This window comes from Zonotrichia albicollis, chromosome 4 (genome assembly GCF_047830755.1).
Source record: "Zonotrichia albicollis isolate bZonAlb1 chromosome 4, bZonAlb1.hap1, whole genome shotgun sequence".
NCBI lineage: Eukaryota > Metazoa > Chordata > Aves > Passeriformes > Passerellidae > Zonotrichia > Zonotrichia albicollis.
In genome coordinates, this window is record NC_133822.1 from 8,272,069 (window position 1) to 8,293,711 (window position 21,643).

General features: G+C 43.9%; 1 protein-coding gene across 1 annotated transcript in view; it reads right to left on the minus strand.

The window, feature by feature from the left end:
• FAM107B (family with sequence similarity 107 member B) overlaps positions 1–7,017 on the minus strand; it is a 129,685-nt gene extending 122,668 nt beyond the window's left edge. Inside the window, exon 1 of the mRNA XM_014268653.3 lies at positions 6,571–7,017. Coding sequence (XP_014124128.3) covers positions 6,571–6,954 — 384 coding nt within the window. The 5' untranslated portion in view covers positions 6,955–7,017. The remainder of the gene's footprint in view (positions 1–6,570) is intronic.
• Between the last annotated feature and the right edge of the window lie 14,626 nt (positions 7,018–21,643).

The window sequence follows — 21,643 nt, forward strand, 5'->3', positions numbered from 1 at the left end:
TCACACAGCAGCATCCCAGGACCCTCGTGTTCACCCTGAGAGTAGAAGGGCTATGAACTCTTCACTGACCCCAGGCTGTTCTGTGTTGGTGATGAAACCCAAAACCTGTCAAGTTTCATGAGGTCTCCAATTTCCTAGAGGAGGTTTCAAAGTGCTCCTGTTACAATATCTTGTTTTCAGAAGTACCTTTCATGAAACTTCACAAATTCTCCTTCATCCCCTTTAAATTACTTCCAAGCACTCCCTGAAAGCTCCACTATTTCTATATTTCTATAAAAGCTCCACTATTGTTGTTGTTGGCACAGAGGAGGTTCATTACTCCTGAGAGCTGTTGGAATGGGTTTCAGTGTAGCAGAGGGCTGAAAGAAGCTCTTTGGCTGTCCCTCATCACTCTGCTAGGCAGGAGATGCTGTAGAACAGCAGCTGAAATGCAACTGCATAACCCCTCTGCAAAAAATAACCCAGCTGATGCAAGCTGAGGAAGTGAGAGGTGAGAGAGAAAATCAGAAAAAGCAAAAACAAAAGCTTCTTGTCAAACAGGGGAAACTGCACCATTTTGGTTGGGGTCAGCTAAATCAATGCCATGTGAGGGAAGAAAGGGGAGTTGTGGGATGGGGAATTCTGCAGGTGGGAGAGGGTTGGCAGTGATCATTCTCTGTGCAGGTATGTGCCAACGTAGGGACAGCACAGCCTGGGATGGGACACAGCATCTCTTTGACCAGAGCCTGCTGCTTCTACCACTAGGATGCATTTTATTTTGCATGTGTGCAGGCCATGGAGGAAAATGAGTTGTGTGTTAGCCAGGATAAAAGACTCTGAGCTGCCACTACCTCTGTGTTTGTGTGGGAGTGGAGAGCAAAGAGAAAAATGTAATGAGAAAGTCTGGTTTCACTTAGGTGCTGTTTATGTTGAGAGTGAGGAGCTGCCAGCCCACACACACTCTCCACAGACAGCTGCCAGCTACAGAGTCAAGATTAAGAGGGAGACTTGAAGGGAAACATTACAGTAGCATGCTCTACTAAGAGATTTTGGTCATAGAGAGCAAGGAAACAGAGAGAGGGAAAAAAAAATCAATCCTGTCCAAGGACTCTCTCAAGTCTCTTGGAGGGTTCTGGCCAAATGTCCAGGGCTATAATCTCCTGAATGAATTTGCCAAATAATTAAAATATAAATGTGATTTGTGTAAATGACACTGTTTTATTTGAGATGCTAAGCTCCTGCAGATATCAGAGGAGCCAAGGGTGTTAATGCTCCTCTGGCAACCACAGCCTGAGATTGGGCATCCAGCTAGAGCACTTGGAAGAGATGGGTTTATCCTTTGGGTTTAATTTGATTCAATTAAAGCAAATTTGCACCAGAGTAATACTGGGGAAAATAAAAGTAGTCTTTCCTTGTTGCTGGAGAAAAGACTATCCCTGTGCAAGTCCTACAGTCCCACTGATGAAAGGATCACAAACATTTTCTGCTGAGGGGTGCAGTGAAGCCTTTGCCAAGGTAAGCAAAAGGACAGCTCAGTACTGAGCAGCTGCCAATCACCAAGTAATTATATTCTTTTCCTGCTAGATTTTAGCTGCTTATCAAAATACCTAACAACTCCCAAAGCATACTTGAAATGGTTCCTGCAGCAGACAGACACAGGGCCAGCCAGCTCCTGAGGGGAGTTTGAGCACAACCACCCTGGGCTGTTTTCCCAGGAGAGCATGAGGTGTGCCATGAATCCCCACAAGCATTGTGTCCCCAGGAGCTGGATTCCAAATCCATCAGTGAATTTGACTGTCAGAAGTCCCATTATTTTCAATGGGCTGTTGATATATTCAGTGTATTTATGGAGTTTGCCTACAGCGTATAACTTCAGTGCAGGGCTTTGCCCAGGCCACTACTGGTATCCTCCATCTCAACTGTGCTCGTCCTTGCAGTCCCGTGTCTCCGCTCAGTGAGCACTTTCCCCTCCTGTAAATGCATGAAAAGTCATTACTAGCTTTGTTTTACATCATTAGCCTGACACTCAGGTCAGTTCTGGGCCATAGCCTGCAAAGTTGTTGTGAATTGTGTTGTCTGTCTGTTATGTCCAGAGTCTTGAAAATAAACTTAACTGTGTCAAATCCACTGAGTGTTTTCTCTAGCCAAGGAACTGCTCCGGGTACCAAAAAGGTGCAAATGCAAAACAGACAAAGCTACACATTCAAGATTTGAAAGTAGCTATGAGATCCTCTGAAGGGTTCTGTGTACCCTGAAGGTGTGACTGGCACTTTATCTAGGAAGTTGCAGTTGAGACCAATTTCTTTAAGGCTCCCCAAGAGCAATGGGAAGCTTCATCCAACACATCATTCCCATTATCTCTGGTATGAGGTCTCAGCTTCTGATTTTCATGTGACTCAAACAGCTTGAAAGGGAAAAAATTATTCCTTGATGCATTGGATGATGTTTGGGCTAATTTTGTTTTGGAAAATAAACCAATCTGAGCTGTGAAGGTCAAGAGTTCAAGTCAGGTGAGTGATATTGCAAGTAGAAAGGGTCACTGATATGCTTTTGTCACCATGAAACATTTATTGGAGTCATAGCACAGTTGTTGGTTCAGAGCAATAAGGATTTCTTCTAAGTTTTCACCCCAGAGTTTATCAGTTGCTAAAACTGTACTTGAAAATAAAAGATGAGAAAAAATTTTATGCTGTAGCTGAGGCTGAAAGACCAGACAAGCAAGTTCCTGTCTTTAGTTCTGGCAGCTTTGATTTATGGCCTTGTAAAGGCTGATAAAGACTCTCCAGCACACAAAACACAAGAGAATTAATTCTTTACACATCAGAATCAGGACAAAGATGCAGGATGTCAAGCACTTCATTGAAATTTAATCATGCTTTATTACTGAGGCAAGCCCATAATATTAAAATGATGGTTGGTTATTTACAAGCATATTGCTGCCATGGTAATTGTGACCAAATAACTCTAACTCAATCTCTTTGGTAATTATTTTCATGTCTAATTTCTGTTTGGATCATGTTTATATCAGATTTAAGCTTGGCTCCATCTGGAGCAGATGCAGTCTCCTCAAAAAAACAATAATTGATCAAATTCTGGATTTGGTTACATGCATAAACTCCACTGTAATCCAAACTATGTGACTACATGTCCCAGGAGGGAGAGTCAGCTGGAAGATCTCTTTAATTAGTATATTATGTGTTCAAATGAGAATTGTAGGCTGCTATTAGTGAAAAGTGGACTGATGCTCTCTCTGCTTGGAAGGGATTATGCTGACAGGTAGACAGCAGGTCTTGATGCTGGAAGTTCTCAGTGTTTTGTCCTTAGCTCCTTGATGTAATCTCAGAAATAAAGGAGACAAAATACTATGAGCATTTATCCTCACATTAATTCAGCTATTATTGAAGAATTTGATGCAAGAACATGAATTAAAGATTTCCTGTGTAGAACTGTGAGATCCCTGTGAGGACATAGCATGTTTGCCTTTGCCACTTAGCAGCTAGATGTTATTTTAATTTATAGATTTCACTGTGATTGCATAGGAAGTAGGACAAATTCTCTCTGTTTTATAGCTGGAGACACTGAAATACAAAGGGAAATTCAGATATGACAAAGAGGATGGAAATCTCAGTGTTCTCCATTGGGCCTCACTGGCTCCTTAAGCAATGTCTGGATATTGTTATTTTAGGACAGGCATGAGCTCTGCTTTGGGACTGAAATGCTCCAGCCCTGGATCTCCATCAGCCCTGTGCTTTCTCGTCTCCTTTCCTCTCCACCCTCCCACCAAGGCCACCCTGCTCACAGAGATCCTGTGGTCCTCTTTCTCTCCTCATGGACCACATTTTCCCTGAGTCCCTTCCCTTACATGTACACCAGATGTCCTGTGTGCCTCCCACCATCCTTCCTCTCCATCTTCTTCCTCCCTCTCACACCAGGAGCAGTGTGTGTGGTCCCCAGCCCATCACATGCCTTGACCATAACCTCCCTTTCTCTTCCCCACTCCCTGCTGAAGTTTCTTTTGTAGCTTGTTCTTAAAAAATCCCTAAAACCAGTGATGAAAGATTTGAAGTGGTATCTTGTATGATTGAATTTGAATCACCCAGATTATCCAGAGGGATTGGGCTCATTCCTGAGTTGTCCTCTGACTGCAGATTCTTATAAATTTTATTCCAAAACCAGAACCATGTGTACTTCTGGAGAAAGCCCTGGCTCAGGTTAACCAGCAGAATCCCTGCTCCATGCCTAAGGAGCATCTTTGGATTGCCCCTTCAGCATTGCCTGTTCCAGCACGACAGCCTGTGGTTTGAGGTGGACAACATAAGGAACATTTTCTGCCACAGTGAGCACTCACAGCCTGGGAGAGGGGCTGGCAGTGGCTCTGACAGCACAGGGAAGAGCAGCATGTCAGCAAAGGCAAGATGAAGTGCTTGAAAGTGAGGAGACAGAGGAGGGAAATTGTCACAAAACCATTGTAAAGCCAAGAGCATCACACCAAGAACACCATTGTAAAACCAAGAGTGTCGCCACCATATTTTCTGAAAAATCCTCTTTGTCCAGGGTTTTTCTCCTGGGAAGCTGGGAAACCCCAGAGAAAAAGGAAAACAATATTGTCTCGTTTGCTTCTCCTGTGTTTTGCTGCTTTGGAATGTGGTTGGAGATTGGTCATTAAATTAAAACAATTCACATGTTGGATAAACAATCACAGTCAGGCTGTGTCAGACTCTGGAGAAAGGGTCATGAGTTTTTATTATCATCCTTTGTAGCCTTCTGTCTGCATCCTTTCTCTCTGTTCTTTAGTGTAGTTTTAGTATAGCATTCTATAATATTATATATATATCATATCATAATAAATTAGCCTTCTAAGAACATGGAGTCAGATTCATTCCTTCCTGCCACGGGGGACCCCAGAAAATACCACACAAGAGCTGTCTCAGGGACAGCAAAAAGATGCTTATAAGCTGTGTGCATGCATCAAAATGCACACATCACAGAGTGACAGAAATGGTGGCTGGAAGGAGCCTCCTGAGGGCTCTTTTCCAGCCTCCCCCTCAAAGCCAGATGGCTGCCAAAGGTATGTCAGGTCAGCCCTGATTTGTCCAGCCAAGTTTGTAATCCTCTAAGCACAGCATCCTCATCACTTTGTGTGACCTCCTCCCATGCTGCACTGCCCTCCAGGTGATAAAGCCTTTCCTAACATCCGCCCTGAACCTCCAAAGCAAGGGGAAAACCCAAAAACAAAACAAAAAAACCCCCAAAAATAAAACAAAACAAAAAACACCCAAAAAACCAAAAACAACCATAAAAAAGAAACCAAAAACAAACAAAAGTGCCACTACCAAACAAAGCAAAACAAAGCAAAACAACAAAATCCAACATCAACAACAAAAGTGAAACCAGAGAAATGTTTTACAGAAGGGAAGCAACAAAAAAGTGAAACCGCAGCTCGTGAGGGAGACCTTGATAACATCTGTTTTGGCTCCTTGAATGTCAGAAGGAGTAAATGTACTGACTCCATCCTCAGATAATGGCCAGCTAGCTCTTCTTCAGAATCCAGAGCACCTTCATAGTCAGTCCCTTCTACAAATTATTGTTCTTGGGCAGCTCCATTTCTTCTTTATATTATTTACCTATATTTTGTGTATGAGCTGTGGTTCATAGCAACAGGACTGAGGTGGTCTAAGAGCTCCCAGCTCTGGTAATTGCAGCATAACCCACTTTGAAACCCTGATTCTGATAAGTTTCTTAAGTCCAGCAGATATATCTCACATTAAACCTTTTTCTAGCACCTGTTCTACAAGAAGGACAAATATCTTTGCCAAACACAGTACTGCCTGATGTGAAGAGGAAGCAAACAGCAGCACTCTGAATAAAGGTGATTTGGCAGGGAAATTGGGAGAGGCATGGACTCCTAAACAAAAGCTGTGATATAAAGAATTTGAGTCCCACATGCGGCTTCTATTCCTCAGTGTTTATCCGGGGGGGAGGAACGCCTGTGATCTCCAGTTACCTAGCCAAGAGAAAATGAGAGCAGCACCATTTGTCCATTACTATTTATTATTTTAGCAGCAACAATGGCAAAACACCCAACTTTGTGATCTTATTGAAGCAAGAATAAATTGAATTCACCAAAACTGCACTCAAAACCTTACTGTTGTCTCCAAACACACACAAGCTAAAAATAAGATGGAAAAGGGATTCTGCAGCCTCGAGGCACTTGGCTGAGGTGGCAAAAATACAGCATTCACTCAAGTCAGGGGGGAAAAAATGATGCCTGCTCATTTCAAGGGATTTTGGATGAGATCCAAAATAAGGGAAGATCAACAAGAGATAGGAAGGCAAGTGATCAAAACATACTGTAAAAATGCCTGGTATTATTACAAACATCTCCTAAGGCTCCTGATAATAGAGCAGGAAAGCTATAGCTGTGATATTGTATTATTTTAGTGAGAACAGCCATTAGTCCCTTCCTGACCACATGCCAACCAATACAAGGTAAATGTTCCCATGGAATTTTTTGTTCCCTACCCTTTTTGTACTCAGTAACAGCGAGCCAGTTCTCTTACCTTGCTGCACAGGGACTCCTAGAGCACTCACCTTTGGCACGTGGATGATGGAGGGCCTGGGGATGTGGGTGCAGAGTGCAATGACCTCCTGGCTCAGCTGTTTAGCAGCAAACACTGCTGGCTGGGTGGTGGCAGGCACTGCCTGAGCAGCAGAGTGATTGCTGGAGCTGCTCTGCTTCTCAGAGCTCCTGCTGCCTTTGAACATCTCCTCGCTGTCCCTCTCTCCCCCGTGCTCGATGCCGCTGGCTGCTGCTGCTGCTGCTGCTGTGGGTGGCTGCAGGCACACGGCTGGGGCTGCCTCTGCCTTCTCCTCCTCCTCCATGGACACAGGAGCTGCGTTGGGCTGCTCAAATGGAGTGTTTTCAGGTGTGTTTCCAAAGCAGGCAAGCAGGGCTGAGCAAGGGAAAGGATGCATCTTGGATGACAGGTTATCGGATCCGCTTAGCCTGCTTTCCACAGCTGCATAATCAACAGGCTGCACTCACATCCACAGCAGTGCCCAAAATGAGAGCCCTGGCATGCTGGCATTCCAGCCTTCCTAGCAGAGAGCACCCCCTTTTCTGCTGTTAGGAGCATTCAGAAGTGGGGTGCTACACCTCCTGCTCTGTCCTCCACCAAAGTCAGCCTGCTATCTCCTCCCTGCAGCCTACTCCTGTTGTCTACAAGGCAAAGAGGTGCAGGCACAATACAAACGTTTGCAGCCCTTGCATGCTCTTGCTGGGAGCTGTCAGCAGCTGAACAAAGCCCTCACAATAGCCCCATAGCCCCGGCAGGCTACAGTTACAGGAGCGGATGCTCCAGCACCAGCAGTCCTCAATCAATAGTGCCACGGCCTCAAGTTACCTGGTGAAGGAGGCAAAAAGATAATGTAGCCCGAGCTCTGCAGCCATAACAGCATCAACACTGTATCAGTGTCATCATAACAATAGCAAAACTGGCTCTGGTTACTCTGCTTGGGTGGTTATTAGCGAAAAACCCCCAAATCGTTCATCTGTCACTGGCTTGGATCAAAAATGTTTTTCCAGGCTCTGGCTGGGCTGCTCATTGTTGAGATGGGAAAATGGTCAGGAATGGGAAGATGGGGTGCTGTGTAGGCACCCCATGTGCAGCACACCCTCCTACAGCACAGGCAGGATCTGTGCCCACAGCTCCTCCTCCAGCCACGAAGCATCGCATCCCCCTGTGGTATTTTCAGAGAAAGGGAGGAAAGATGAATCTGACTCCATGTTCTCAGAAGGCTAATTTATTATTTTATGATACTATATTATATTAAAGAATGCTATACTAAAGTGTACTAAAGGATAGATAAAGGATACAGACAGAAAGGCTAAAAGATACTAAAGAAAAACTCGTGACTCTTTCCAGAGCCCTGACACAGCCTGACCGTGATTGGTCATTAAGTCAAAACAATTCACATCTTGGATAAACAATCTCCAACTACATTCCAAAGCAGCAAAACACAGGAGAAGCAAATGAGATAATATTTTTTTCCTTTTTCTCTGAGGCTTCTCAGCTTCCCAGGAGAAGAATCCCGGGCAAGGGGATTTTTCAGAAAATATGATGGTGGCATCTCCCAGCCCCTCTCAAAGTCACCCACTGCTCTCCCGGCCCTCTCCATTCCCCAGAGAAAACAAGGGAAGCATCTTACTAAAACTCATCTGCTTCTGGGTGGTTGTAAAGGGAGACATTTCCTCTTTCAATGTGCAATGCCTCGAGGCTGGCTGTTAAAACAAAAATATGTGGGAAGTGAGGGAAGAAGGGAGTTTGTGGTTAGAGCATCTGCTTCCAGAAAATCCCAGTTCCCTCTATTTTGTGCTGCCACAGGCTTCCTGTGTGATAGCAGAGATGTTATTTGATCTCTATCTCCATCTGTAAAAAGGAGGTGAGTAATCACTTCTTTTTTTTCCACCCATTATACATATCCTGTCTCTTTGTGAAAGGTTATAAACTCTTGAGGGCAGCAGCTTGTTCTTATTTGCCCTTAAGCTGCTGGTACAGAAGGTCTCTGAACACAAACATGACATTTACCTGCTAATAATGACTTCTAAAGAGAAATTTGGGGTTCAGTCTTTCCCAACAAGGTTGTAGTTTTCCATTTATTTTTCTTGCCTGGTTTGTTGTTAGATGTTTGTCAGACCCTCCCTGTAATTGTTACTTTCATATTCCTGTAAGGTGTAACACTGAGCAAAAAGTGACATACTAAGACACTCATGTTTCCAGTACTAGCTCATGAGGAACCAAAGTGCAGAATGTTGAGGGTTAAATTCCTGATGTGTAAATTTTCAGCACTGGAAGCAAAACAATCTCAGTCCCTCATCCCCAATAACCTTAAAGTTCTCTTTGTACTGTTTTCTAACTGAGTCTTGCACATCTGCATATCTCAGTGGCTGGTTTTGGGTTTTAGAAAGGTCCAAAGTGGCCTCCAGCTTGCACAGCAATGCATTTTGTTCTGCAGGAGCTCTTGCTGTCCTGCATCACTCCCTCATTTGTAAACACTGCCCAATATTTAAATTAAGACCATATGGCTCTTGGAATGAGAATCAGGTACCTGCTGACTCAAAAAGGCTTGGAAAAAGTTAGGAGAGGATCTAATAGTGGGGAAAGCAAACTCAGAGGTGAAAAATGTGCTGTAAAACTGGAAACTCTGGAAGTGAAAAGCATTAGCTTTATTGTTTTTATTTCTATTGTCATAGAAGAGGCTGGTTTTGGTTCAGGGTCCACCTTGCTTTACTAGAGGTGGAAGTTTCAGCACCAGTGTCAGAATCCAGCAAGTGCCAGGGGATAAAAGGCTGGCTGTGCTGATATGCAGCAACTTCCTCTCACTTTGCATCCACTGGGGTGGCCATGGATTGCTTTGGAAGTGGATTCACTGCCAATAATAATAATAATAATCGTAGTAGTAGTAATAATTTTGCACCCACCTGGGTGCCCTGTTCCTCTGCACAGCTCTGTGGCTGTGAGAGGTCAGATGGTGAGGCAGGACCAAAGAATTGTTTTTATGTTTTTATGCTCAGGTTAGAACAATAATTTCAAAGTGATGCACAACTAAGACTTCAATGAGCTGACATTAATTAAAGAGTAAGCTGTCCTTGTAATTAAAATAATTATTTCAACGTCTGTCAGTCAACAACCTACATTCAATAATTTCCAGGCCTTCAGCTGGCCATGCCAGCTTTTCTTCAACTGTTTTTGAGAACTTAGTGAGTTTACAGGGACACCAATCTGCACAAAGACTAGCTGCATGAGTAAGTCATGACCACTTAAATTCACCACCTGGCACAGATTCATGTCTGAGTGAAGAGTGGTTGTCCTAAAAATCAGGTGTGTGCTTGTATCACCTGTGTGGAGGGAGGATGCTCAGTGCCTGCTTGCTGTGAGAGCCACAGAGATACTTTTTCAGCCAACAAAAAGAGCTAAATGCTCCATTGTAGCTGTGAGAGAAGTGATCAGGACAAGAGTAATTAACCTGTGAGTCTTGTCCTGAGTTCAAAGACAGCATGAGAAATCTCACAAGCTGAGAATGTCCAAAATGAACTTGGTGGTGACATTCAAGAAGTGGCAGCCATGAACCCCAGCAGTGAGACATGAGCTCCATCTCCTCACAGCTTGGGGCCATTGGGTTTTGGTTAAAGCCCATCACTCTTGCTAACACTGCAGTCATGATTCAAGGTTTATTTCATTCAAGAAGATCTCCTTGCACCAATCAATCAACTGTACTAACCACTATTTATATGTGATGAGATATTATTAGGAAAAGAGACAACACTTGCTTTATTTTTCCTGAATTTGCTCATAAATTATTGATGAGCTGAAATGTTCTGGCTTAACAGCTCAGGGAGCTGGACATGTCGAGTAAATGGAGAAGGTGAATTGCAGCCAACTTTTGACCTGTCTTTAGTATTATTCCTTCAGGAGGAATTTTCCCTTCCCTTGGCTGATGTTATACTCTCTTCTCAGCAGGAGACATCAGGTCAGATTTAGCTCAGATGCTGCAGGCTTGCAGCAGGAGCTAAGCCTAGCTGTGTCTCTCCCTTCATGGGAGCCAGTTTTGCAGTGTTTTGTTTCACAGCTTTTGTTTTTCTGAGCTGTCCCCTTTTTCCTCATCACCCCTACAGCAGCACTGATTCTCTAAACATCTCCCAGCCCCAAGTCTGGCTGGTGGGTTTGGCCATAGCTCAGCATTCCCCAGCACCTCCCCTTTCTCATCCTGACAAAAGCCACAACCTGCATCTGCTGCCTCTGTGCTGCCTGCAGAAGGAATGTGGTCATTGCAGCTAAGTTTTAGATTAAATCAGAGCTGATGATAATCAATAGAGTTCCACTGCCTTCAGATCTGGGAGATCAGAGGATACAAATCCAGTCTCCTGCTATCTCTTCTATCTCCTTTCAGCTGAGCTTCTGTCTCCTCCTACTTCATATGAAACATATGAAACTGCCAGAGGGCAGGTAATTAGATATTAGGAAGAAATTCTTTATAGTGAGAGTGGTGAGGCCCTGGCACAGGTTGCTCAGAGAAGCTGTGGCTGCCCCATCCCTGGAAGTGTTCAAAGACAGGTTGAATGGGGATTAGAGCAGCCTGGTCTAGTGGAAGGTGTCCCTGCCTGTGATTTGTGTGATGTATGTTTTCTGTACACACACAGAATAGATCAGTAGGATGTGAAGAGAGTGCTTCTAAACCATGAAATCATAAAATCACCTGGAAGCAACTTGGTCCTACTTGGATGGAACTTAATAGAAGTTAGTTCAGAGAAGAGCATTGCAGATGCCATAGGACCAGCTCATGAGAGAAGGCTTAAAAGAGCTCAGCTGGAGATGCAACAAGAAACCAGTGAGATAAGCAATAAGATAAGATGGCCTGTGTTTATCTGAGACACACAGGGATTGAGGTTAAAAAATAAGGTGATTATGGTAGCCAAAACACTCCCTAATAATTTCAGAGTTTCTTTCATCTTCTGTTGTACCTTCTGTGAGGCATCACTGAGGGCAGGTGACTGCCTGAGAGGAGCTATTAGTCTCATCCAGTTAGGGCACAGCCTGTTTTTCTAGACAGGAAAAAATTAGACTGATTCATGAAAGAATTTACTTAATGGTAAACAAGTTTTTAAAAACATGAACAGGAAACTTAAAGGGTTTTTTTTCGACTAATTTTCTGAAATTTCTAAATATTTTTATACTTTCAACACCAAACAAACAAACAACCCCCTTCCCCCCCATATATCATTGCTAATCTGTTTTTTGAAGGTCTTGAGCATGCCTGTCAAAATCTCACTCCTGAAAGGCTACAAAAACCTCCTGTTTTGGAATGCCAAAAACCTGACAGGGCTAGCTGATCAGCTGGAGGCAGACTCTGAGCACAGCCCTCTGTCCTCCCAGGAAAGACTATAATCTTAAGGGACTGTGAAAATGCCTATTCCCTAAGGGATTCCTACTGAGTAGCTGGAAAAAAACACAACGAAAAAGTAAACCCATGTGGAGAGATTACAGGAGACTGGAAATGAAGAGTTAAACTAAAGTCCTTTGCAACAAATTGTACCATTCTACAGTAGAATTAGTAACAGAAGTTGTATGATTCCTGAAGCTGGATAAAGCCACACATGCAGTCTTTATATTCATGAAAGTCATTGTTCAAATTTTCCATTTTTGGCCATGCAAATAATATTCATACCAAACCAAAGTCCTGGGCGTTGGAGCCAGAAGATTTTGTAAACCAAGTCCTGATTGTGCTGTTGAAATGGATACAATAGAGATGATTATATTTACTTTGCTATCTTCCAGCTAGGCAGGTTGCTTCCATCAGCAAAAACTTGGAAAAATCAGAAGGCTGCTTAATGAATTAGCTCTTTCATAACAAGTGCTACTAGTTTCTGAGATGGATTTAGAGCCTTGCTCCTACAGCTGGATTAACAACATCTGAAATAAAACTTCTGTCTGAGCACAAGTTGTCCTTGAGGCAGCAGCAGCAGAATTTCTTCCTTTTGTAGTTTAGAGGATTCAAGATTAAAACTCATATTTTTGTTTTAAATAGCCTTTCACGCACAAATGACACTTCCAGCCTCTGAGCCAGAACAGTTTCAAATAATTGACACTTTGTAAATGATCAGCTTCATTTACTTTCTGCTCTCTTCTCAGTTACACATCCAACCTTCACAATTTTCTACATTTATAGCAATTTTCCGGTTTTCACTCTCCCCCACCGCTATTAACATGGCGTGACTGGAAGCATTAAGTAAAACAAAGGAGCAATGACAAAATATTTCTTTTAGTTTCAATGATTTTACTTCATAGAAAGATTTTCTTTGAATTAACAAATATGCATTCTAGTCTCTGTGCAGCCCTTTTAAATTAACACAGACTTGCCTTATGGCTGACTCTTAGCAATCATTCCAAAAGGCAGGTAATTTTCAAGGAATTTAAAAAAAATAAGGGGGATTATCTTGTATGTAACTTAGAATAGTTTGGATTGGAAGGGGGCTTTAAAGGTCATTTAGTTCAAGATGCAAGGAACAGGGACACCTTCCACTAGGCCAGGTTGTTAAATGTCCAGTCTGGCCTTGAACACTTCCAATCCACCACCTCTCTGAGCAACCTGTTCCATTATTTCACCATTCTCATTGCAAAAAAATTAAAATCTTCCTTGTACCTAACCTGGATCTGCCTTCTTTTAGTTTAAAACTATTACCCCTTGGCCTTCTTTTAGTTTAAAATCATTACCCCTTGGCCTACCAGAACAGGCCCTGCTCTAAGTCTGTCCCCATTTGGCTGCCCAGGGAAGTGGTGGCGTCTCCATCCCTGCAGGTCTTTAAAAGACACTTAGATGGTTGAACTCAGCGACCTTAAAGGTCTTTTCCAATCTAAATGGTTCTATGATCTTTCTTATCTTTCTTATTGTCCCTTCCAGTACTTTCCCTCTAAGTACTGGAAGGGACAATAAGCTCTCCCTATATCCTTTTCTTCTCCAGCTATCTCAGCCTGTCCTCACAGGCCCCTGACCATCTTCACAGCCTTCCTCTGGACCCATTCCCTCAGATCCATGTCTGTCTTGTACTGGGGTTCCCCAGCCTCACACAGTACCCCTGGAGAGCAGAGGGGAACAATCCTTTGGATTGAAACATGTCTTGGATGCAGCAGGCACATCTGTGGGCCCTGATGGATCCACTGTCCTGAGCCATCCTTCATATCCCAGATGGTCGCTTTGCCCACACGTCCTGGCATATGGATGGAGCAGCTGCCAGGTGCCCTTTTGGGAAGGGATGGGCTGAAGGCCACTCTCCCAGTGGGGATTTGCTCAAACAGCTCTGATTTTTCCAGTTTTTCTCATGGAAAGCAGGGGGTCTCAGTCCTTCCTTGGCTGTCTGCAGCTGTGTCACCGCTCCCGGCAGCACTGGGCAGCTCCACTGCTGTGCACAGAGAAATGAGCCCAGCCTGGACTGGGGGAATCATTCTGTGGCTGCCCCTGCCCTGTTCTGCTTGCTGAGCTGAGCCCTTTTCCAGTTGCACAGCACAGATGGCTAATTAGGATCATGGAGAGAGGAAATCTGCTCTGTGGCCTTCTGTGTGGGGAACGGGCTCTGCGTTGTGCAGATGAGATCCCTCCGTAATTCAGGCTCTTGTGCAGATGAGATCCCTGTGTAATTCAGGCTCGTGCTGCAGCTGGGGCATGGCACAGCACCCAAGGCTATGGCACAGTCCTGCCCTCAGGGACTGGGAATCTGATTTTGGGCATGGATGGGCAAGCAGAGAAATGGGGCGTGCAAAAGAAAGGAGCAAAAAAGGTGAATTTTCAGGTTCTTTTCATTCTTACTGACTTCTTCTTTGAACCCTTCCCATATCCATCTAAAAAATGTTGCCAGTTATATTTGATTTCAAGGCACTTTCATTATCTCTCACCCTTAAAATCACCTTTTCATTCTTGACTATGCTAATTACAATGCAACAATTGCCTCCCAGAAAAAATCCACCCAATTCCTTTGACTCTGTGAGCCCTTAACTGAGCAAGTCTCCATGGCTAACAGAAACAGAGCTATGAGGAGCCATGCCAGGTAACCTGTGTCACACAAGTGCCACAAAATCTCACTCTGAAATTTCTGATGCAAAGAAAAGCACCGGTTTTCCCTCAGAGAGGCTTGAAAATACATCATCATTGAGCACTTCATGCCTATATTATAATTTGTGTTCTGAGTGCTTGCTGAAAAAAACCTGCTCTTCAACTCAGCACAGCAGTGATTTGTGAGTATTAAAAACAGAATCAATATTAAGGGGAAACATAGTGAGAGATTTTTAAATTGTATAATTGGTTTGTATTTCCCTGTAACCTCTGGGTGTTTTATAAAAACACTTAACAAAAACATTTTATTTACAGGAAAGGAAATCCTTCTTTCTTATTTGTGTAACAAAGTCATCTTTCTTGATAAGAACATTTCTGTGGAGGGGAAAAAAACTCTACCAAAGCAATTACCAGTTCAGGAAATGGTGTTTTGTTAAATGATCTTTCTGGTTTGGAAGCCTATTCTTGAAAACTCTAAACAAAGCCTGCACTCGCCATGGCCTTGACCAGAGATAGGTGATTAAACCTAAAAAGGTCCTCAATCATTTTGCTCAGTTCCATTTAATTTTGGCCATGTCTGCACATCACTTAGCTCTGTTTACTTTGCAACATTCTTGCTTGATGCTTGGGAAAATGAACAGTCATGCCTGTGGCCAAGATTCTGTATTTAATCAAGCAACAAGATCATGGAGTTGCAGAAAGATTGAGGCTGAAAGGAACCTCTTAGAGGTAATCTTGCCCAAGCCCCCTGCTCAGCTAGGACCACTTGGAGCAATTGTCTAGAAGTGTGTCCAGACAGCTTTTGAATATCTCTAAGGATGGAGTCAACATCCTTGGGTAACCTGTGCCAGTTCTCAGTCACTCTTACAGCTAAAAAAAGTGTTTCCTGGGGCTCAGAGGGCATCTCCAGTGTTTCAGTTTCAAGTTGTGTGTTTCAGTTTGTTCCAGTTTCTCGGGTTTTGGTTGTTAATTGCTACCCCGAGATGTGCAAAAGGTCTCTGTTTCAGCCTGCGCATCTGAAGAACGAGTCAGAGTTCTTCAGTTTTCAGTCTTGAAGTTCTTTATTATTCTTATGTATAAAATTTTCTTTCTGCCCAGCCAAGGTCCACTCTGCAGGGCAGCCAAAGGCACTCTGCCCCTGGGGCAGTGTTGTCTTTTTATACTACAAACTACATATAGCATATTTACACTTAATTCCCAATACCTGTCACCTATGTTAGACAGTGCACTTCTACTCTAGACCAATCCCAAAGTGCCAGCATCAGAGCAGAAGATGGAGACCAAGAAGAAGAAGAAGAAGAAGAAGAAGAAGAAGAAGAAGAAAGGCTGGACATGCCCAAGTTCCTCCATCTTGTCCCCACAACCCCCATACCAAAAATCATAAAATCTACATTTTCACCCTGTGATAATTTTATTATTACACTATTTAAACTTCTGTGACTTTCAGGTCCTCATACAAAGCTGGTAATTTGCTCCACGGGTCATAATCAAACCCACAGGTGTTCTGGGCTGTGTGCCAGGGTCTCTGAGCCCCCTGGCAGGGGTGCTGGCAATTCTGGACGTCCAGAGGGATGTACTGAGTTCTGACACCAGTTTGTTTGTTTCAGTCTGTGCCCATTGCCTGTGGCCCTGTCACTGGGCACCACTGAACAGAGCCTGGCTCCCTCCTCCTTCAGGTTTTTACAAACATTTTTACAAACATTGATAAGATCCTCTGAGCCTTCTCTGCCCCAGGCTGAAGAGTCCCAGCTCTCCTAGCCTCCCCTCCTAGGACAGCTGATCCAGACTCTCCATTGTCTTCATGATCTTTTGCTGGACACTCCAGTATGTCCATGGCACTCTTGTATTGGAGAGCCCAGAACTGAGCAAAATACTCCACGTGGAGTCTCAAGAGATCAGAGTAGAGGGGAAATATCACTTCCCTCCAACTTCTGGTAATAGTTAGTGTAATGCAGCCCAGGATACCATTTGCCTTCTTTGCTGCAGGGGCACTGTGCTGGCTCATGTTCAACTTGGTATCCACCAAGGTCCTTTTCTGACAAGCTGCTTTCCAGCTGGGTGGCCTCCACTATGTATTGGCGCCTGGGGTTGTTCTTCCCCTGGCATAGGACTTTGCACTTCTCCTTGTTGAGTTTCATGAGGTTCCTGCTGGCCCATTTCTCCAGATTACTGGGACCTGGATGGAAGTGTAATCCATTGGTCTATCAGACACTCCTCCCAGTTGGTGTCATCCAGTTCATGACCACATAAAATCCATCTCAGATAGAAGTGGGTGACAAACATCCTTCACTGAATCCAGGAACCACAGCAATCAACCAGCTCAGGTCTGACCGTCAAAGCTCTGGACTGACTGCCTGACCTGGATCCGTGTGGGCAGCTGGTGAGGGGCCACCCTTCGGCATCCTGCTGCCTCCTGCCCACATGCAACAGGGGCAATTCCCAGCCAACAGGCTGGAATACGTGTGTGTGTTGGTGCAATGCACTTGTGCCATGTTTGCTTACAGTGCCTGAGCAAAACAGATGGCTGGGTTTGCTACTGCCTCTGCACGGGGCTCTGAGGGCATTTCAGTGCCACACTCCTCACTGAGACCTCACAGGCAACCATCCAAAGGCATCTCTGAGGCATCCTTAAGACTAATTATCCAGAACTTAAGGCAGGGGGAATAGCAACCTGTCCTGGTTTAGGGCAAACTTGGGAGAAAACTTCCAAAGGGGCCCCTCCAGAAAGCAAACCCACACAGCCCCTCCCCACAACCAGTTCAGGAAGGATTTCTCAGAGAGAAGTGGAAAGAACCTGTTTATTTAACAGGCACAGCACCCCCAGCACATAAAATGAACAATATTGGATGACACCACTCTTTCACTGCTCTGAAAAAGATGACAAATTCAGAAAGTCTCTCTGGGGGTGGTCACTCTGTTATCAGTCCCTCTGGTGCTGGGGCAGCTGCAGCAGTCACAAGGTGCAAACTCTCCGTGTTCCCAGGTCCCAGTCCAGAGAGTGGTTCAAAAAAAGGGAAAGGAAAAACAGTCTAGGGAAAAATTCAGACTGCTCAGCTAAACTAACTAATGAGCAGAAGCAAAAAGCAAGAGCAAAGCAGAAGAAAGAGCAAGAGCAAAACCAAAAGCAAAAGCAGAAAGTAAAAGCAGCATCATGTACTGTCCTGTCTGTGTGTCCTGCCTGCCGTGGGGGAGCAGGCTGATAACAAAACAAAAAACAAAACATTCGCTCTTCAGAGCCAGTCTTGAAGGCACAGAACATAATATCCAGCATAAACAGAACAACACCTGGGGATACAAGCATCATAATGTCACCCTAGGACACAACCAAGCTGCATAAGTTTCAGCAGAGGATTGCTGGTTTTGCAGACATTCAGAAAATTCCCCAAGCAGAGATAACTCCTCACTATGATGCACTGAGTCGTCTCTCAGCCAAGCCTGCAAGATGATCCATTACTTTTTAACCTCTGTACAGTTTCCACACTTCAGGTTTCATTTGTTTGATCCAGACTTTAGATTTCTTCTTTTTTTTTTTTTTTTTTTCCTTCCCAACCCCACGACATACTCAGCTCACAGGTGCAGCTTTCCACCGCTCGGTTTTGCTGGCTGCAGCTGGCTGCCTGATTAAACAGGCAGGAATTCCCATCTCAGCGCCCACAATGCATCTAGCAGCTGTCTTGCTCCCACAGACTGCTCTGATTTTGAGGAAAATGGTTTTAAATAGCTGCTTTCCCCTCACACCCACCCTCTGACTTCAGTGCAGTATGAAGTGGTTTATCAGGTCATGATAAACCACAGCATGGGTCTGTTTGACTCTGTCTTCAAGAGCAAATATTTGGCAAGAACAAAAGTTATGGGGACTTTCAAGGTGCTTTCAAGGCTTGGAAAATCTGGTCATTTCATTCACATGCTGCAAATGTGAAATTACCCACAAAATATAAGGAGCAACTTTGAAAATCTTATTGCAGCAAAATGTCTTCTGAAAAGATGGGTCCGGTGTGTGATTTAGATTTAGAGCTGAGCCAAGAAGTTGTAGCAATGTTTAAGGCTTGAGAAAGAGTCAGATAAAGCTCCTGGTTCCCAGAGGCAAGTGAAATGCCACAATTGCAGATTCCACATTTAAAATATGTCTCTGAGCCCTTGGTAAACTTCAGAGAGTCTGAAGTTTACCTGGGAATAGTCAGTAACACACTAATGTGTCCCTATGGCCCTGTGCATCTTCCAGCAGGGAGGAGACCTTTAGCAAGGAGGGAACAGATCCTTCATCAGCACACAGCACTGGCACAGTGTCCCACACAACACTGGGACAGTGTCCCACACTGCACCCCTCAGGGCAGATGCAGAGGATCACTCCATCAGTGTCCTACCCAATTTAGATGCCTCTGCAGGGCAGAAGAGCAGCAGAGGGGCTACCTGAGGGGACCAATCCACACATCTCCTGTGCCCAAAGGCACTTCATCCTTATCTGGAGCTGATGCTGCACAGAGAGGGCAGACACAGGCAAGGACTATTAGGAAGGCAGATTTTAGCCAGTACAAAAGATGCCAAATTTCGCCTGAATGCTGCTCAGTGTCATCCTCCAGGATATTATTGAATTTCATAGATGCATTTTGAGATCCATGGCAGGTGCCCAGCTGGCAGGAATCCCTCAGTGGCAGGACTGAAGGGAAGCATTGTCTGTGCTTCCAACAGGGACCGGGATCTCTGTCCCAGCATTAGCCATGCAGTCAACTTCCAGGGAGCTCTTGGCTCTGCTCAGCTCAGCTCCCTTCAGGAGATGGCCTCACCCATCCTCACTGGCTGTGAGCACAGAAAGGGAGGTCAGATCCCAGCCTGTGTCTTTCTTTATGGCAGGACCCTCCTTTATGGCTCATTGCCAGCAACAGTAGTTGGTGCTTCACAACTTCCTGCCTCTGTTGTGGGGGGACAAAAGGCTTTCTCTTAGCATGACATGCTGGGAGACAGAAGGCACCTCCTCTGCCAGAGTCTATGAAATGGTGGTCTCAGCAGTAGGGAAAAAATAGCTTTTTGGGCTGCTGAGTTTGCTGGCATCAGCAAATGTCAATCCACACACTGAAACAGCTCCAGAATGCTGTGGGCTGATGGCAGCTATTTCTGCACCAGTTCAGTGGATGAGGGAGTCCCACCTGGTACACAAAACATTCCCACTTCCATGTTTTGTTCAGAGAGAACATTTCCTTTCCTAATTTTTAAATTTTAAAACTGCTGCTTAAATGCTGTGTGCGACTTGAGTGCCTTTCCCTCTAAGTAATTTTGCAGAGGAACCCACACCAAGCCAAGGACTGATGGGAATTGTCTAGGCTCTGCTGGGCTCATCCTCATCTGAGTCTACCCTTAGGTGCACACCTGACTGCCTATTCCACAGGCAAATAAGTCATAGCTGAGCAGAAAGAGAACTTGAACAGGACCTAAATATTTTTCTCTATTTTTATATGTATATATATATATATATATATATATATATATATATATATATATATATATATATTCTTGACCACATGAAAAAGTTTGCAAACTTTAGGCAACACAATTAAATCCATTTATTGAAATGCTTTGGCAATGAAATCCAAATTTATGTATTTTGTACATTTGTTTTATACCTAGCTTGTTCAAATGTACCTGGAGGAAAATGGAGGTAGACAGGAATGTTTAGGCAAGGTGTGTTTGGCCACATCCCCACAGTAATACTCTGCTCTTTTATGAAGTGATAGAAAATTTTAAATAAGTGGAAGGGATGGACTTAATTTCTGTGACAGAGCACAATCAAAAGGCAAGTAACATTAAGAGTAAAGCAGGTCCTTGGTTCATTACTGATGGAATTAGCAATTCCTCTTCCACTTCCCTTTTTAAAGCAGATGAATGTATCCAAATAACAAATATAGATATGGATATATAGATATATAGATATATAGATATATAGATATATAGATATATAGATATATAGATATATAGATATAGATATATAGATACAGATATAGATAAAGACGTAAATATATAATTACCTATATGTCTTGAGTTTCCTCTGTGACAGGAGATACTGAAAATTCACTGCAAACCCACACAAAACAAGCTCTATTCAGTGACCTCAACCCATTTCAAACCCTCTTGGCTGAGACACCAATTGGGGGCAGATGTGACATGGGGCCTCCAAGAGATACACATCCTTCCAGCCCAGCTGGGCCTCCCCAATGGGCCTAGAGATGTCTGCTCAGTCAAGAGATGTGAGTCCAGGATTTCCAGACAAGACAAGGCTGCCAAGGTTCAGATGTGAATTTTTAGGCATTTATGTAACACATTGGATGTCTGCTTTTTACTAATTTTACTATTGCATTTAACCAACTACAATCAGAGTCCTTTTTCTGTTGGGTTTGATTGTGAAATAAAAAACTGTTCAAAGGGCTGCCAATGCATGAACTAGTTTATTTCCTAAGTGCTGCATCTTGTTCTGTCCTGCTCCTCCAGCTATTAGAAAGTAGGTCTCACTTTTTCCAGGATGGGTCAGGTTACCAGAGGAAGGTTTCTGGTATCTGGATCTAAGGGATCTGGATCTAAGGGATCTGCAGCCAATCTCAGACTTTGGGACCAGCTCAGATCCTGCCCATCAGGGCTTTAGCTCTCATCACAACCTGTCCTGCTGCTCCCACTCCTTTCTCAGTATGAGGGTGCCTGGGCAGAGCGGCCTGGGATGAGACATAGCACATTTTCTTCTGGTGGAATTTAAAGGGATTCTGCTCATTCCCATAGTAATTTTTGAGGTAGAAACATAAAAGATAAGCCTTCTGCTTTCCTTTTATGATTTGTACCATTATCTTCTGCTGATCTTCCTGCACCTACATTTTCTGTACTTAAATTCACCTGTATACATGTCAGTAACCCCTTTAAACAAGCAGAATGTCCTGGAGTAATGGGATTTTCTGGTTGTATTGCCTTCCATTGTATCAGTCCCTGATTGGAAGGGATTTGAAGAGCACGAAAACAATATAAGAGTTGAGAGCTCAAATTCTATTGGAAACCTCTGGAAAGTTCAGTTTAGTAAAGTGAG